The sequence below is a fragment of the Nematolebias whitei genome, chromosome 5, assembly GCF_014905685.2.
Source record: "Nematolebias whitei isolate Nwh7 chromosome 5, NemWhi1, whole genome shotgun sequence".
Lineage (NCBI taxonomy): Eukaryota > Metazoa > Chordata > Actinopteri > Cyprinodontiformes > Rivulidae > Nematolebias > Nematolebias whitei.
The window spans coordinates 14,934,439-14,953,730 of record NC_056502.1 but is presented as its reverse complement, the minus strand read 5'-3'; the positions used below and the strand labels follow the sequence as shown (position 1 = coordinate 14,953,730).

Here is a 19,292-nt window from a genome sequence, read left to right as displayed (position 1 = left end):
ACACCTTTTGTATCGGTGAGTTATTTTGATGGAATCGCAAATGTCCGATATTTAACTTTATCGCTAATATCGGCCGATACCAATACCATGCTGATAATATCGTGCATCCCCAATTCATATTTTTAAAATTTTATTTATTTTATTTTTCTACACATTTTCAACATAACAATCTTGTTCATTTTAAATTTCTATTGCATTTGAAGTCACAGCCTGTAAAACTAAATGAAAAATACGTCAACGCCTCAAAGTGTGAGCAAGATCAAACTTTCCTCTTTCAGCACACAAACATCAAAACAAATTTCTGTTATTGAATTCTGCAGGCAATCACTACATGCAGAGAACTTTACTGAAGTGATAAAGTTTAAGCAGCAGCACCACTGAAGTGATGTTTAAAATTAAAAGAGTGTTTCAGTTCAGGTCTGAGCTGATTTTTGTCTTTTCCTTCCAGTTTCGAGAGCGATTCTCTGCCTACCATGATTACTGCTGGGAGGAGGAAAACACTCTCGACTTTGCACGCAGGCAGATGGAGAGCAATCCACATTTTGTTGCGTTTGTGCAGGTATACTGAAGCAGCTGCAGTTAACTTACGGCAAGCCGTTTGAGCATTTATTCAATATTGAATTGATAAAATAAATGCTTAATAGGCTTACTGTAAGGTTAGTGTGCAATAGAATAAATGTGATGCAGAAAAACTCTCCCAGTCTTTCCAACTATTGACTAAATGGAATCCGTAATGTTTTGTTTGTGATGTTTTCATATTTATGTGGGCGACTTGTTACAAGCACTTGCTGGCTACAGTAACCATTTGTTACGCCAACATTTTCTGTAAATGATTCAGCCATAGGAGGTTTCTTGATCACCAGTCTGATAATTGACGTACAGTATGTTCCGGGAGTGGAGGAGTAGGATCAAGTCTGTTCTGAATGAGCTTCCACTGACTAGTTTAGCATCTTGCAGTGACAACAGTATTGTTATGGTGTTCCACAAGGACAGTTATTTGTTACTTTTCTTTTATTTTGTGGCTTTCTTTTATGCTTTCACAGTTTGTGGAAAAATACTTAAATTTACCATAAATTTATACTTGCTGGGTTGGTAAAGGGGCCAAAGTAGCACCAAACAAAAACATCTCACTTCAGCGTTTTGATAGTTTTTGTTGTTGCAGTTATGTATTTTGATGACAAAAAGTAAGGTAATTTGTGTTTGGCTGAGCATTTCTTTGTTGCAACAATTGTCCTTTGCAATAATTCTTAAAGCGTTGGGAATCCTGTTTATTTCTTTTTAAATGGTGAAACATTTGTTAGGAAAAGTACAGTTGTGAGTTTAGTGAGATGAGTCTGTGAGATGCAAATCTTAGCTAAACAATATTGACTTGTTTGGTGTTGTATATTGGACTGGATGATTGACGTCTGAAGAAACAAGACATGATGGGAATTTAAAAAACTTATTTATTTAATAAACAGGGGCCTCAGCAGCATGTGGAAGAACCATACACAGCTAAAACAGCACCTCTTTATGCTGTTCACCAGCTTGGTACACACTGCTGTGGGATGGCATCCCATTCTTCAAGCAGCATTTGTCGTAAGTGGTTGTGTTAGTCACTCTGGAACAAACAGCACACCCAAGCTGATCCCATGGGCTTGAGGTCAAGACTGAAAGCAGGCCATTCCATCCTCTCCAAAATCCAAACTCTGGAGGTAGTCTCTGATAAACTTCACTCTGCGAGAGTCAGCGTTGTTGTCTAGAGTTTGGTCCCAGACTGTGGATTTATGGGATTCCCACTGGTTGTTCCTAGATGCTGATAATCAGGCACATAAATGGCACCTAATTATCAGCATCTGGGGTAGTAGAAGCTCAAAACGAGTCAGTAGCAGTCTGAGCTGCTTGACGTGGGCAGTGAAGGTTCTGCAAGATTTTTTTGGGATGTAAGCCTCAAACTCAACTGTGCTGCTGAACACATTTTTGAAGAAATGTGGCAACATTTAGGGGAAATAAACAGGCTTTCCAAGAGTTTAATAAGTATTGTTACAACAATTAAATAACTGACCAAACACTAGTATTGGTTTTAATGGGATAGTTCAGACTTTTTGAATTGGGCCAAAAAGTTCAAGTTCAAGTTTAATGTCATTCTCATCACATGTGGTACACGTGGTAGAACAAAATTATGTACTCGGGTCAAAAAGGGTCAAGAACAAAATGGATTGTTGCTCATTTAAAACAATTCTTCTTACAAACACCATTTTTTGAACTTTTACATAACTGTCTGTTTTACATTACACAATTATTTCCAAAGTTTTAGTTGGTCATGTGCAAGTTCAAAGAGCAGCAGGTAACGGTCGCACTTCTGGTGAAGATTGAGGAACTTCCAACAAGAAAATTGTAGCATTTCTGTTGAAATGACTATGCAATGTGAAATTGACAGCAGTATATAGGTTCATTCAATAGCTTATGCATTGACTGATTTCATTTATTTTTTTTAGATTTGAATTGTTTTAAGATCATAGTAATCCATTTAGGGTTTAGGACTTGCTCGGACTAGTCTTTAGCCGGTTCAAATTAAACCCACTTTTTGTAAGCTCAAACTGCTTAAGGAGCTATCTACAAAATAAGATCGAACCGTGCTTTAAAAGATTTGAACCATCTTGGTTTGAATGGTTAGTGAGCTGCACAAAAATAATAAATTAATTTTATTATTCTTGGAGAAATTATATCTAAATTATATGCAGGCTCAAATACTAATAAACTACTTAAATTGACATAATATAAATTCTACTGTGGTTTAATATCACTTCTTTAAAGGAAGGTTTTTAATCCAGAACACCTTGTTGAGACCATTTCTCTGTGTTTTGGCTCTGTCCAGTGGGTGGAGGATCACCCTTCGTGTCTGAGGATGCGACTTGGAGACATGCAGGCTAAACCCCATGTGAGGATCACCAAATACCCCCTGCTGCTCAAGAGTGTGCTCGAAAACACCCAGGAGCCCCAGGTGCAACAGGCCCTCAAAGGGATGGTGAGGGTTTAATTCTGCACAAAAATGTATCCTTCGCAGATGCAAGACATTTCCCTCACACCAGCCGTCTTTCCGCTTGCTCTCTTCTCCAGCTGTCCAGCGTGAAGAGGTTTTTAGAAAGCATCAACGACTACATTCGGCTGAGAGATGACGAGCTTGCTCTCTCCATCTCTGCGCAGAGGTTGGAGGGTTATGAGGTGGAGGGACTGAATGAAGAAATTGACAGGGTAAAATAAATAGCAGCTGTGATCATTTATTCTGTTTTTGATCGTTTTATTTTTCTGCAGTTGGTTCATTTTTGTATTGTTCTATGTAGTCATCTCATGGCTCTTAGCAGTTGTTCCATTTATTTTGCCATTTAATTTCATAATTTTGCAGGTCTTTAGTGTATTTTTGTTGACTTTTTTATCTTTAAAATAGTCGCTTTCTGTGTTTTGTGACTCTTTGACATTACCGTATTTTTTGGACTATAAGGCGCAGTATCAACGAACGGATCTGTTTTCATACACAAGATGCACCGGATTATAAATTGCATTAAGGGAAACAAGTTTATCTTGACAGACTTTTGAGCACCGTGTACCACATAAAATCAGTCTGAGGTCAGTAAGCACAACCAGAATTAATACATAAGGCGTACTGGATTATAAGGCTCACTGTCCATTTTTTTTAAATAAAATTAAAGGATTTTAAGTGCGTCTTATAGTCCAAAAAATATGGTACTTCGTGTTACAGTTTATGTGTTTTTTTAAGATTCTTTGACACATTTTGTGTTTGTTTTCATCTCTTTTTTGGCCATTGTGTTTTAACTTTTTAACCACAAACTCCAAACCTCAATACTAACACTGTTACATGTTTTTGTTAATGTTGTTCTGCAGTACATTTAATCTAGGTACTCATTGCAAACTATGAAATCGAGCATAAAATGTTGAACTGTGCCAAATGGTGCCGTTTGAAAGGGTTTACTCCAGTAGCTTTCCAAATATGTTGATCATTGCAATTCTGAAATGTGGGTCCACGCTCCATGTAAACAATGCCTGAAAACAAAAACAGTGGAGAAGCTTCTATCACATGACTGGTCTACATTAGTCTGACCAGTCTCTGTCAGTAAACAACATGGTCAGTAAGCTGTTGACCTATTTTCACTCTAGCTCTTTCTGTCACAAGTTTTGCTCACAAATAGGTAATTTAATGAAACATTAGCCATTAATAAAATAATGTGCAGATTTAGTTTTGTACTTTATGCTTGTCCTGTTTTTGAGACTGCAATGAGTACCTTTAAAACTGTCCAGATGACATTATTGAACTTTTTTTGTGTGATTTATTTACCTGGATGATTGAGCATACTTACGCTTTTTCACTACAAAGATATTTTTACCAAAGTGGTTCAGTCAGAACCTGAGAAGTTTGAAAAGTCAACACGTTGAGAATATCATATAGTACCCTAAAATATGAGATTTTCAAACGAAAGCTTAGATTTTTAAGAAACCAAAGCAAAACTTTGAAGAAACATGAAACTTGATGATTGCTTTTACGTATCCTGGACTTCTTTAATTTCTGATGGTTATCTGTGGTCGACAGTACGTCCGAGAAGTCAGCCAGTTTGACCTCACGTGCCCCATCAGAGGAGTGGGTCCTGGAGTCATCCGTAAGCTGCTGCTGGAGGACAACCTGAAGGTTCGGGGCAGAAAGGACAGTAAAGTAAGCAAACCTGGTGCTCTGTGTTTTGAAATGGCCGATCTCGTTTCAGTTTTGTCTTATAGTTTCTTTGTAACGCAGCTGGAGCTGGTGGCTCTGCTCTTCTCAGACGTGCTGCTTCTGACTAAAGTTCAGAAGAAAGCAGAGCGACTGAAGGTGGTCCGACCTCCTCTGGCCCTGGACAGAATGTACTGCTACACACTGAAGGATGGCTGTGAGTACTCATATCAGAACAACAGAGCCTTGTATGCTGAACTGATCCTGTAATGTGCTTTTTATTTTTTTATTTTAATTTGGGGTGTTTCTCTCAGGCTCATTTGTTCTGGTGGAAGTTGGTGAGCTTCAGTCTGCCATGAATGTCCTCATACTTGTGGCGAGCACCTCAGACAGGTGTTCCACGTGGGTCTCCACCATCCACCAAGCGAAGGTAACACCTGACAGCTTTATACCAGAACTTACAAAAGATACTATTATGGTTTGCTTTAGCTGTTGGAGTTTTAGGAATGTCAAAAACTTTCAATTAACTCAACAAGCCTCAGTCTGATTATCTTTAATAAATATAGAAAGATTTATAGTAGAGAAATCTGATGAGTACTTGAGCAAACCTTTCCAAATGATGTAGGTGGAAGTATTTGCTGAAGGAAGACAGAAAATCCAGTTTAGAATCCACTCCCAGTGCTCAGAACCTTCTTATCAGGGGCCAAATATTTAACAATTTCAAGTTGATTAACACCATATTTGACCTTTCACAATTTAATTAAAAAAAATTCAGTAAAAGTCTTATCTATGGCACAAAAAAGGTCAAATGTTTTGATCATTTTAAAAAGAAAGATTCAGATTCATAGCTTGTGAATAAATAAAAAAGCAAATTTACTTAGTCAAGATTTTTTAAGTAATATTTATTATTAGTAGTAGTTGTTGTTTTGACGGCCATCTTTCATCGGATGGACTCTAAAAGTTAATCATGTGTAAATCTTTTCAGTGATTACTTTCTGAGAGTTTTGTTAAAATCCATATTCTGGTTTATGAGATATTTTGCTAATAAACATACATGGTGATCTCTTCCATTTGCTTTATGTCCATCAACAACAGATGAAATTTAGCTATTGCGTTAATTCTGGTGCATTTATATTCTTGGAATATCGATTCATGTGCACTGTCATTTTAAACAAATCAGTTTAAATTAAATGAAATATTGAATCCTGAATTACAACCAACTTTATTAAACATTCATTTTTTTTGCCCTTAAAGTACATAAATCCTCTTCCACTCTTAGTATCTCAGTCTTTTTATGTAAAACATGTATATTTTTTGAATCGCTGCATGCTTTAGTGAATGCTGTTTATCAATAGGCGACGCTGACGCACCTGAGAGAGCAGAAGATCAACAGAGTGGACAACCTGAAAGAGCAGCAGAAGACCAAACCTGCTGAAGACACCAAGATGGATGAAATCAAATTAGAAGAAAAGCTTAAAGTTCCTCAAAAGAAGAGTTTAATGGAAGAACTTAATGATGTTTTAAATAAATATCCCTTGATGAATGGATTTATAAATGATGAGCAGAGCCAGCCTCCAAACGAGGGGCCCACGAACAACACTGGATTAACCCCAAAGAGGAGCAACAATGTGAATAAATTAGGTTATAAAAGTGGTCTGGGTCAACGGCAAGTGCTCCAAGGACCCGAATGGATAGAAATGGAACGAAGAGATCCTGGTGTAAACCAGTCTGAAGAAGAGGGCAAAATCGTTGAGACTCAGATCATCACGAAGGCTCTTCCTGTTTCAAAACTGAATCATTTCCCTCAAAGCAAACCTCCAGATCTATCAGGAACCAATACAACTAGACGTCCCAACTTTCTCCCACATGAACTACCAGACGTTGACTACCCAACAGAAGAAGAGAGCACTTTATCACCTCCTCAAAAGCCTCAAATCTCCAGCGAGATGCTTCCAAGACCGCAGGTGGAGAAAAGAGCATTGACAAGAAGCAATTCAGACTTGCAGCTTGTGACTCAGGACAACCAGAAAACTTTTCCCAGTCAGTCTGGAGTGGCAGAAACTTATCTAGATGTATCCAGTTTTCCTCCGAATTTGAAGTCTCCCGGGTTACGAAAGAGGAGGCCCGTCAGCACAAACCCGAGCCCCTCGACTCCGCCTTTGAAGCCGCGCCTCCTTGATTTGGGACGACCTGCTTCTGCCTCAAACAGCTCCTCGAATTCAGACTCTGAGTGCAGCACAAATATCAAGAGGAACTCTCTTCCTGCTACTTTTAGCTCAGATTTACAGCAGGTGCCCAAAGTGGGCCCCAAGCCGAACTACAACGCATTCCTGAACAAGTACAACAGAATCCCCCCAGACGCCCAAAACATTTCTGAGTCTGACCTGCCAGATACCACCTCCCAGAGCATAAAGCCCAAAATTAAGAATGTAAGGAGTTCCTCCAGTCCCAGCATGATTAATGAAGGAAAGCAGCCGGTTCGTGGACCTTCCAACAGCTCGCACGCATCACCCCAGGAGGAGGACCCCTCCAGCTCAGGATTTACTATAAACTCCTCACCTGTGGAGGGACTTTTAGAAAGAGCCAAAGAAAGAGGGAAAGACAAAACCTTACTAAAGAGAGACAAATATGTAAAAACGGCTACTTTAAAGCCAAAGTACCAGGCTAATTTCCAGCCACATAATCCCGCGCCTTCACCCACGCCCAGTGATGGGGGCAGAGACACAGAGGAGGGGGAGGTGGAGCTGATCAGACCCAGGTCCTCCACAGTGAGCATGAGATGGAAGGAGCAGCTGGTGGACGGGGATGAAGACGACAAGAGCGGCAGGTCAGTACGGGAAATTATCTCTTTACTTTCCTTCATTCACGCCCTTTAATCAACACGTATAATTTATACGTGGTTGTCCTTCATGTAGTAAAGTTCTACTAAAGCATAGATGTAAATAAAAAGAGCAAAGGCAGAAAGGTTGAAACGGATGACGAGTGGTCAACAGAAAAAAACAAAACAAAAAAAAAGCACTAACACGTTACGTATAGGCTTGACACTGCTGGTATAGCCCTACATAACTTCACTGACCTACACAAGGTGAGGTCAGTGAACAAGGCCAGGCTGATTCTGGCAGATCCTGATCATCCACTGCATGGTGAGTTCAGGTTGCTTCCATCTGGACGCAGGTATCTGCAGCCCAGGTGTAGGACGAACAGACTGAAAAACTCATTCATCCCTGTAGTGATCAGGCTTCTCAACCAGCAATGATTGTTTATGTACTGTTATTTTAACGTCTTAATATCTTGTCTAGTATGGATGTTTTGTGTGACTACTAACTGTGAAACAAATTGCTCCTTGGGGATAATAAAGATTCTTGAACTTGGGGTTCTCCTTAGGAGTGACAAGGATGGATAAGATTAAGAATGAGATCATCAGAGGTACAGCACAGGTTGAACAACTGGGAGATAAAGTTAGAGAGACCAGACTGAGATGGTTTGGACATGTCCAGAGGAGGGACAGTGGGTATACTGGTAGAAGGATGTTAGAAATGCAGTTGCCAGGAAAAAGACAAAGAGGAGATATATGGAGGCAGTTAGAGAGGACATGGAGGTAGATGGAGTGAGGACAGAGTGAGATGGAGGAGGATGACTCGCTATGGAGGAACAGCCGAAAGAAAAAGAAGGTTTCTCAGGATTTTGTAAAGAAATACTACAGTAAAAATAGTTTAATAATAATAAAGTTGTCAAAGTCTTTGTTGACTTGAACAACAGAATGGGCGACACATCCCAATGTTCTCTTTTTACTTGTTTTGATTGAATTCAGTAAATTAGAATAATTTTTCTAAAAGATTCAAATCATAATGTTCAAGATTCTTTATTTTCAGTCACATCACATGTGGTACATGAGGTGGAATGAAATTGTGTACTCAAGGTCCCAGTTACACCCAACAATAGCAAAAAAAAAGTATAAAAAGAAACAGTATACAAGGATCTAAGATATATGCTAAATGAACATTAAACGATACGCTATAGGATCTAAGATATACGCTAAACACTAATAATGTAAAATAATACAGCGTATTAAACAGCAGCCTGAACATGAGTCTATAGTAAGCAGATTGATATGAAAGGGTATGAAATAGGGGTAGTGTGAATTATGGGTGTGGATATGAAATAAGCTGCTGAGTATTACATAAACCAAAATAGATGAAACATTCGTTGTGATTAAATTTGGTCGTAACAAACAGAAAAATACTATTTACTCTCCCTTGACATGACAAAAGTCAAAGGACAAATGATGGGGCTTTTCAAACATCAATCTGATGTGATCTGAAATATATTCCACAGAGGGGTTTTTATAAGTGGAGCTCTTACTAAATCAGAATGAAGTTCCAAAAGTTTGTCTTGAAGAATAAAGTACATCCGAAGTATCCAGTAAACAGTCAAAAACAACACCATGACGCCATCTGTCAAAGGGAATAATTGCTGGGTTTAGTGTAACGTAAGCTCAGACGTGTAAAGAAGTGAAGCTCGTCTCGTATCGGCAGACAAATTGCAGATTTTCTCACGCCTACAGGTCTAATACAAACAACCAACTGCAAAGTAGACAATGGTTAGGCCTGCTTACATCTGCAACCTCGTCTGCAAGCCATTTTGAAACGTAAAACGGCAAATGAGATCGTGCTGGAAACATGCAGAGAATGTAAAAAGAAAACAGCGAGCACAACCAAAACAGTTCGACAAGTCTGGAGGAATGTTTTAGAGGAGTATTTTATTTTTATGTGTTAAAGTTCTGAATGAGCTGACAAACGATTTGTGGCCATAATATTTTTCTATCAGCTAAAATACGACTTCCGTTGATGTTATTCAGCAAATTATTAAGAAACAAAGCAAGTGAAAGTCGCAGATGAGCCTGTAGATTAATCTGTATGAAATTTTCCACTGAAATGAGCTTCTGGTGGAGCCTTTGAGCTTCAGGGCTTCCAAAAGTTGCACAACTGTTAATTATCTGATGCGCAAACGCACGTTACTCGATCGCATAGTTTACCAAAATAGATCCTTTGTGCTATGACCTCAAATTTTTTAACTGTCTGAATGCTTTGGTTCAAGTCCGATTTTAATTTGAGGTCAAATAAGACTCGGATGAGTTCGTTCTCTGGAGGTTTTTATACTTTGTTTCCATCGTGGGTTGGAAGTTTAATCGCACTTCCCTGGATAATGAAATGGTAGCTGAGGGTTTAAAGTGTGAGGGTAAAGAAAGAAAGAAAGAAAGAAAGAAAGTTACGTTTTATGTCTTTTACTATTTGGTTCACTGAAACTATACAATGAAATCATCCATCATCCATCCATCCAATATCTGTACCTGCTTCTTCCTTTTCGGGTCAAGGGGGTCACTGGTGCCCATACCCAACAGTCACTGTGTGAGAGGTGGGGGACACCCTGGACAGGTCTCCAGTCCATCACAGGGACAAATCGAGACAAACAAGACAAACAACCATTCACTCTCTCACCTATCAGTCTGACATGCATGTTTTGGTCTGTGGGTGGAAACCGGAGTACCTGGAGAAATGCATGGAGAGAACATGCAAACTCCACCCAGAAAGACCCCCGGGCCAGGATTGGATCCGGCAACCTTCTCGCTGAGAGGCAACAACTCTACCAACTGATCCACCGTGCTGCAGTCCTGTTCATGACTGTTAAATAGATGCTGCCACAAATGGTTTCAGGTGACAGACAGCATTCTTCCAGTTTCAACACCAAAACTGCAAACTTAACAAAGAAGCATAAAATGTTTGACTATATGAGTCCAAAACAAGTCTCAGTGACAACAGAATATAATTTATCATACTGTGTCATTTCACAGTATTGTTTTGTAAAGCATTGTGAAAGGGATCAATCTCGACACAGTGATGACTACAACTAGTTTTTAAATTTTCTCGTTATTTTTTTTTATGAGTCTGATTTGAATCACTTTATAATTACTCATTAATATTAAAATATTATCACATTTTTTCCATCCTTCAGCAGTTTTTTTAATAATACATTACACTGATAGAAAAAGCATTACAATCTAAACAAACTAATCTTGGTGCACAAATCTCAGTGTACATTAACTTCATACTCAGTATTCCTGTCAGGTGGTTGTTAGGTAATACTTTGGTAAATAAATGAAATAACCTAAATATCAACCTCATATTGCATCACAGGAGGTTTGGACCCAAGAATGCAGTCTGAGGAGCTTCAATAAAAATAAAAATAAATTCCATTTTAATAAAAAGTCTATTCAATTCACTTATTTATATAGCGCCAAGTCACAACAGAAGTTGACTCAGGGCACAGAACAGAAACATTCATATACATTTTAAAAAGCCAATTTTTAAAAGTTATCTCTCTGAGGAAGCCAGCAGACTATGTTGAATCTTCACTTCGTTGTACTTGAGCGAGCACAAAGGCAACAGTGGAAAGGAAAAACTCCCTTTTAACAGGAAGAAGCCAAAAGAAAAAAATCACAAATCAAAGCAAAGACTTACAAAACTGGAGACGATGCACAATGAAGCAAAGGTGTGGTGTAAAATGCATAACGCTCAACTGGTGGGTGAATAAAAAGAGACAAACTGACTGATGAGGAAGTGGAGACACCTGGGCAATGTGAGACTATAGGAGCAGGTGAAGATGGGTGGAGCGCAGAAATGTAGCAAACTGACTGAAGGCAAGGCTGGAAGCTCAAGTGGGCAAAGAACAAACTGAACACAAATGGAAGTAAAACACAAAATAAGGAGTACTGTAGTCCTCGATACTTCACGTTTCGTTTATCGTGGACTCGCTTTATCGCGGTTTTTCAAAATAAGAATGGATATGACACACAATTAATGGATGAGTCGCACGATAGGCATGGAATTTTTAAAAAATAAATTATTTTAAATTATTTAGCACCTGCTGCACCTTTGTGCAGCCCATACTGCAGGATAAACTTCCTGCTGCAGCTGATCAGCTGTTCACTGAGCAGAGCGGAGGAGTGGGCGTGGCCAAGAGCGCTTGCAGGTGGCAAAGAGCAGAGGAGGCAGGGAGCTGAAATCATGACATTCTGTGCTCTTTTAGAGCGTTTAGAGATTAAAAACATTGTTTAGAATATTGCAATAGTGTGGGAAGGGTTTAAAACACCTTTATATATAATATATATAAAATAAACTACTACTTACTACTTGTACTACTATTCCTACTTCGCGGTTTTTCACTTATCGTGGGTCTTCAGGGTACCGATCCCCCGCAACAAATGAGCGATTACTGTAAACACAAAATAAATAAAAAACTGATTCTGACATTTTGTCTCTCTTATCTCACTGTTACCACCTGGTTACCACGGTGTGATGTAAAGTGTCACTGGAAGTTTTGAAATATTTTCAATCTGTCACACTTCTGGTTCTGAAATGAGGTTTAAGGTTGACAACGAGCAGATTGTTCTGTGTGAATGGAAACTTTAAATTACTGTCTCATTCTTGTTTCTAACCACAACACATGCACATAAAGTACTCAAAATCATGGCTGTTGTGTTCCTCTTTTCAAACATTTATATAAAAATCCTATTTATTAAAAAAAGTGAGCCTTTTTACACAGGCAAAGAAAAAAAGCTTAGTTTTGTCTGTTTCTCTTTCGTGTGGTCAAGAATACTTTAAGGACAATTTCAAGAATTACATAGTTAAGCAACTTGTGCAATACCGTATTTTTCTGACTGTAAGGCGCACCGGATTATAAGGTGCAATAAGTGAAACAAAATAGTCAGATAAGTCACAGTTTATTTAACTCATTCACAATAACCACATAAAATCGATTTGAGGTCAGTAAGCACAACCGGAATTAATACATAAGGCGCACCATACTGTCGATTTTTGAGAAACTTTAAGGATTTTAAATGTGCCTTATAGTCCGAAAAATACGGTAGTTTAATTAAAGTGTTTCTATTTTATAGCTGCTCTCATCTGTTTAAGACTGAAATGCTTTTGTTTTCAGTTTCATCCTTTTCAACAGAAATAGATGATCAATTTAGTTACAAGCTACCAGGTTATTTCAGAGAAATCTGACCATCCATCCATCCATCCATCCATTTTCTTTACCCGCTTATTCCATTTTGGGTCACGGGGGTCGCTGGTGCCCATGTCCAGCAATCACTGTGCGAGGGGCGGGGTACACCCTGGACGGGTCGCAAGTCCATCACAGGGCCACATAGAGACAAACGAGACAAACAACCATTCACTCTCTCACTCACACCTAGGGACAATTTAGAGTTACCAATCAGCCTAACATGCATGTTTTTGGACTGTGGGAGGAAACCGGAGTACCCGGAGAAAACCCACGCATGCACGGAGAGAACATGCAAACTCCACCCAGAAAGGCCCCTGGACCGGGGTTTGAACCAGGGACCTGCTCGCTGAGAGGCAGCAGCTCTACCAGTTGCGCCACCGTGCTGCCCGAAATCTGACCAAATATGCCAAATAAAATGTGCTAATGAAAAGATAAGACAATTGGTCTGAAGAATGATCCAAACTCTTCCATAAAAGTTGTAAAAATGGGCCACATTTTTATCAGACGCAACAAACGATGGACATTTTGCGAGATCATAACTTATAGTTCAGTAGCTATAAGAGCATATTTTGTATTTGTACATTAAAATTAGTTTTGAAAGCTACTTTTGCCATTCAGAAATGTGTTGCAGTTACTGTCACTCAAATGCACCACGATTCTCAATGCAAATGAATGACTTCACAGTAAAAGTTGAAACAATATTTGTTGCTCTGTCTTCTTTTTCAGTACCATCTTCATGGATGGTGAAATTGTGGACTGGGCAGGCTGGTGCGTCGATGACGAGGAAGTCCTGACTCACCTGCACCCCAAAGTTCAAGGACTTCCTGAAGGAATGAAGTCCAAATGGGGTCTCCAAGAGTGTCAGGAAGACGGGGAATATAGTCAGGTGTAGCTTTACGGTAACTGTGCTAAAATAATGACCCGTCTGTCAGCTCAAACTTTAGGATTTTGGGCTTAAGATCCATAAAATGGCAAGACAAACGTACTTTTTAGGTCAATCTAAGGCACATAAAGGTGTAAATAGAACTTAGCAAACATGAAAAACAGTTGTTTTTTTATGCACAAATAATTTGACGCGCTGCAAAAAAAAAAATTCAGTGTGTAAACTTATGAAAACATCATCTGTAATTTATGTAAAGTAATGTAATATATTTAGAACAATTCTAAAATTTGTGGCCAAAGTTGTTTTTTTTTAAGTTTACATTTTATTTATGTCAACAGTGTGAATTTATTTTTGTTAAACAGAAGAGTTTTGATTGTACATATGAAAATGAAATCCAATTTGTTAAGTGCACTTTATTTGTAAAACATTTTGAAACAAATCTTTACGTGGAACAGTTAAGAATATTTACAGCTATATATATATACATTTACAATTAAAATGATTTTTATTGTTTTATTAGATACTGCTACACAAGTCTGCTCTGAGTATATTTACAAAATCTGTGCAAATAAAAGCAGGCGGTGACAAATTTCACCACGCTTTAGCGCCGCGCTTATTGTTTTCTGCGTTGTGTCTTTTTCACTTCTTCACTCGGTTCCTTTCTTTCTCGTCTCGCTCGTTGGAGACGGTGTGAACAATAGTCTCCAGCGCAGGATACTGCAAGATTCTTTTCCTCTGTGGGAGGAAAAAAAAAAAACTTAATTAATGATAGAAACACTCAAAAACTGTGTTTAATTGCAAGGTTTTACATTTTATGTCCAAAAAATATTCATAAAAACATCAGAAGCTTCCTGTAAAGCTGAGCACAGAGTGTAAAGAGCTGCCGTTTCTTACCCTCTGGTGATTTTTGTACATCTGAGCGAGGATGAGCAGCAGGATGATGAGGAGAAAACTCAGTCCGACCACGGTGCCTGTGCTCCCTGAGACACCTGATATTTGTCCACTTTGTCCGCCTGAAAAAAGCCCACACCAAAACAATAGAAAAATTGTCAGAAAGCCTGATGCTGATATGTGTTTTTTAAATGAGTGCACATAAAAAAAAACCTCACTCATTATGTGAACCTGGGTTGTTACACTCCCCAAAACGCCCTCTTTGCCATAGTAACGACACGTCCATTCACCCCAGTCCTCGTTTAAGGAAATGCTCTGTCCCTTCACGATGGGCCCCTCTGACCTGCTGCTGTTGAGGTCAAAGGTCACACGGACCCAGTCGTACTCTGCGACTTCGCTCGCGTCACTCAGCTGGCAGGTCAGCGTCACAGAGCTCTTCTTTTTTAACTGGACAACTTAAAGGAGAACAAAAACGACTTGCATTAAATGTTTTAATGACAAAAATTAAAATGTTTTTTAAAAAGGTAACTTAACGCACTTTGAGCAACGACAAGCTGCATTGTTCGCGTCAGACGTTGCCCCTTAACGGTTCCCGCACATCTGTACTTGCCCTGATCCCCGAGAGTAACTTCCTGGATTGTAAAGGACTTATCCGAGGACGTCGGATAAACGGACTTGTTGCTGAGATCAAGATGTTTCCGAGCGTCCGTCTTTTCTAAAACCGTCTCTGTAGGGTTTAATCGAGGAGAGAACACACAGGGGAGAGTAACTGCAGACCCCACCGCAGCATAAAATTTAGTATCACTCTTGATTGGCTGGCTGATTCCTGTAAGAACAAAAATGTTGAGATCTTCAGGTATAATTCACCGACTACACCTCTTTATCTCCAGCTCAGTGTCTCACCTTGCACAGACAGCGTTGTCGCCACTCGCCACTCTCTCTTGGCGTTAAGGACACAGGTCCAGTTTCCTGTAAGCTTATCGGTCGCCTTTTCTTCCACGACACTCTTGCGGTTTTCTGTGATGGATCCTGTTTCAGGCAAAAACGGACTGCCGTTCAACATCCACTTCACATACGCTCCTTCAGGCCAAGGTTTCACACTACAAGTGACTGACACAGAGTCCCCCCATATTGGTGCCGATGGTGAGATGGACACTGTAAGAAAATATGAGGTTGAGCATGTTCTTGTACAGTAATACAGCATTTTATTTGTAACAAAAAGAAGCCGTGAGTACAGTCGTTATCTTGATCTATGTGGCGTTATCGCGTCATAATGAATGATTTTTAACTCCAGAATTAAAATGATTTTTTATTAGAACTTCAAACTTAATCTCTCTTGTACAACAATCAATATGTTTTAAGTTTTATTTAGATTTTTTTTATATATAACAATTTAGAGCAAGCGCTCACAATAAAAACCTCGGTTTCTTACCCTGAATGATCCGGAGCATGACAGAGTGATGTTCGGTGATGCCGTCAGTAATTTGCACTCTACAAAAGTAAAGTCCTCCATCTTCCTCCTTCACCTGGTTGATCTGGAGGCTGTAGTCCCCTCGAGTGAAGGCGGTGTGAGGGCATCGCACACGTTGGATCCCCTTCTCAATCCAGCTGGAGCCCCAGTACTGCAGACCGCTGCTTTGCTTTCTCCAAACAGTACTGCGGTACAACAAACATCCATGGGTCATGCCAACATGAGTATATAAAGATGGATTTATTGGGCTGGACTGAGAAGAAGTGAAGAGTAGATTAGGGATGTGAGGAGTGAAGTATGCTTCTTACCCTTTCTTGTCTTTAGTCCATGTGATGGTAACAGGATCGCAGTTTGCCGTGCCACATCTACAGGGTAGAACAGCCTGAGATCCGGCCTCAACAAACACCTCTGCTGGCTCACATCTAACGCCTGGAGAACAAACACATCAAATCAGTTCCTGGAGAAAAATATAGAAATACTTTTTTTTTTTTTTTAAATATACGGTAAAAGTGATTAAAAAAATTACCTGACATGAGAAGAAAGATCATCCCAAAGATGATAACCTTCACCAACATCCTCATTGTTTTTGAACTTTAGTTTGAAAAAAGTCCTCAAATTTCATCCGATTCATCCGTTTCTCCTCCGGAAGGCTGCGTTTCTCTTTCAGCGAAGAGCTGGGCGACGTGCTTTCTTCTCACTGAAGCTATGAGGTTAATATATGAGGAGGCGGAGGAGGATGGAGGTGCTGGGTAGTTCCTCTGCTCATCATGTGACTTCAGCTGCAAGCGAGACTTTGATGCGGTCTGAATTTGTCAGCCTGGAAACTGTAAGGCAGAGACGTAAACAGGGAGCCCCACGTCCTCCCACGGATTCTCTTTGCCTTCATCTGTTTCCTTCTTTTTCTAAGTCAAATATCTTCTGAAAAACATTTTGACAATAGTCAATTTGATAAAAACGACCTGTTCAGAGAATAAACATAGATTTAAATAAGGCGAACAAAAATAGACAAACTATCTTTCTTACCATAAAAAAACACTACTTATACTTTAATACTACAAAATTATACTATATTGTATGTTTTTTCCACAAATCACAGCTTCTTGTTGACAAACTCTTGGGGATTGTCAGGATGTGCAGCAAAACTGGCATAGCCCTACAGAACTTCACTGACCTACACAAGGCGAGGTCAGTGAACAAGGCCTGGCTGATTCTGGCAGATCCTGATCATCCACTCCACGGTGAGTTCATGTTGCTTCCGTCTGGACGCAGGGATCTGCAGCCCTGATGTAGAATGAACCAAATGAAAAACTCATCCATCCCTGTAGTGATCAGGCTTCTCATTGAACAGTGATTGTTATTTTAAGGTCTCAATGTCTGGATGTTTTTTTGTGACTACTGACTGTGAAACAAATTACCCCTCGAGGATGATAAAGATTCTTGAACTTGAACGTGAAATATTGTCAGTATCATTCAAGGAAGCTCTGGTTGTTGTTTTGAAACAGAAATGGCAGAAGTGCAACCCCAAACCACCCGTCACTCTTTATACTCCGTCACTGCCAGTCATGTGGGTTCACAAACACCCGTTAGCGTTACCAAGTCGAGGCTTCAGCAGCAGCCTGAGAATGAGCGCAGTGTAAACGCCACTTCTGGCTCTAAAGGATATTCATGAACATGAATCATCAGCTCCACTCTCATTTCTTTACTTTCCTTTTCGTCAGTTCAAGTGTCCCAGTAATAGAAACAGGCCTACACTGCTGAGCACATGCCTTACATTACAATTTTTTTTTTGTTGCACATTTTACATTCAGTGTCAAACAGAGAAGGATTATAGTTTATTGAAATCATTGATTTTAATAAAGACAAATATGAGCAGAATGTACTTTGTAGGTCCGAGTGGAAAAAAAGTTTTCTGTAATTAGATAAAATATATTTAAAAGGTAAAATAGATTAATGTAAGTTTGCATTGTGTTGTTTTGTTGCTATTATTTGCATAAAGTCTAAGTTCAATTTGTGGTTTAATATTAATGTGAATGGAAAGGCAAAATACAGCCATGGATCCAGAAATGGTATTTTTGTTGCATTTTTCATCTTATTTGCATTTATTTTCTCATGTTTTATACAATATTAGGGCAGCACGGTGGCGCAACTGATAGAGCTGCTGCCTCTCAGTGAACAGGTCCCCGGTTCAAATCCTGGTCCAGGTGCCTTTCTGGGTGGAGTTTGCATGTTATCTCCGTGCATGCGTGCATTTTCTCCGGGTACTCCGGTTTCCTCCCACAGACCAAAAACATGCATGTTAGGCTGATTGGTAACTCTAAATTGTCCCTAGGTGTGAGTGAGAGAGTGAATGGTTGTTTGTCTCGTTTGTCTCTATGTGTCCCTGTGATGGACTGGAGACCTGTCCAGGGTGTATCCTGCCCCTCGCACAGTGATTGCTGGACATGGGCACCGGCGACCCCCATGACCCAAAATGGAAGAAGCTGGTAAAGATAATGGATGGATGGATGGATGGATGGATGTTTCCTGGAGTTTACAAACTATTAAATGCTGTCTGCACGGTCCCAACAAGTTAATTTTCAGTATGGGTGCCCAAACTTTTACACTTTTGTTACTAAACCTAGAGCTCACTACACAGAAAAGCACAAGTCCATAAAACTTTCACTTTATCCTACAAACAACCTTGTATATTAGAGGTCTGCTGCTACGGGCCATTCAGTCCCTGTATGAACGGTTCACACTCCTGGCAGTAAGTCGGACCTCTTCAGGGTGAGAGCTGGACCTGCCTGTGTTGCCCATTGTCACTGATTCTGGTCATTGCTTTTATGGACAAAATTATTTGATGCAGCCAGTGGGAAGAAGAGGTCTGGTTCAATGGCCTTGAGATTCATTCATTCATTCATCCATTCATTATCTTTTACCTGCTTCTTCCTTTCCGGGTCATGAGGGTTACTAGTGCCGATATCCAGCAGTCACTGTGCGAGAAGTGGGGGGGACACCTTGGACAGGTCCCAAGTCCTTCATAGGACCGGCGTTGGGATTTCATCTCTGCCATTTGCAGATGATGTGGTCCTGTTGGCGTCACACTTTAGGTGATTTAAGCATCTGGTAAGGAAGCCTCAGGACATGATGTTCCAGACATGTCCAACTGGGAGGAGACCCCAGGGAAGACCCATCTGTTGAAAATGCCTTGTACTTCTGGAAGAGCTGGCTGTGGAAAGAAATGTCTGCTCCTCCCGGATGGATGGATGGATGGATGGATGGATGGATGGATGGATGGATGG

At 39.8% G+C, this 19,292-nt stretch overlaps 2 protein-coding genes across 2 annotated transcripts in view; one reads left to right on the top strand and one right to left on the bottom strand.

Annotated features, from left to right (window-relative positions):
* The window catches only part of plekhg6 (pleckstrin homology domain containing, family G (with RhoGef domain) member 6), a 17,822-nt gene extending 4,164 nt beyond the window's left edge, over positions 1-13,658 (top strand). Inside the window, exons 7-14 of the mRNA XM_037676606.1 lie at positions 449-559; positions 2,858-3,007; positions 3,100-3,234; positions 4,586-4,705; positions 4,784-4,916; positions 5,014-5,129; positions 6,055-7,526; positions 13,493-13,658. Of these exons, the coding sequence (XP_037532534.1) occupies positions 449-559; positions 2,858-3,007; positions 3,100-3,234; positions 4,586-4,705; positions 4,784-4,916; positions 5,014-5,129; positions 6,055-7,526; positions 13,493-13,658 (2,403 nt within the window). The remainder of the gene's footprint in view (positions 1-448; positions 560-2,857; positions 3,008-3,099; positions 3,235-4,585; positions 4,706-4,783; positions 4,917-5,013; positions 5,130-6,054; positions 7,527-13,492) is intronic.
* A 630-nt stretch (positions 13,659-14,288) lies between these two features.
* LOC119409344 (lymphocyte activation gene 3 protein-like) lies at positions 14,289-16,586 on the bottom strand. The gene is made up of 8 exons (XM_037676222.1): positions 16,538-16,586; positions 16,320-16,440; positions 15,973-16,196; positions 15,444-15,695; positions 15,079-15,366; positions 14,759-14,995; positions 14,544-14,662; positions 14,289-14,384 (listed from the first exon to the last, which is right to left on the bottom strand). The coding sequence occupies exons 1-8, from the start codon at positions 16,584-16,586 to the stop codon at positions 14,289-14,291; spliced, it is 1,386 nt and encodes a 461-aa protein (XP_037532150.1).
* Positions 16,587-19,292: the final 2,706 nt, after the last annotated feature.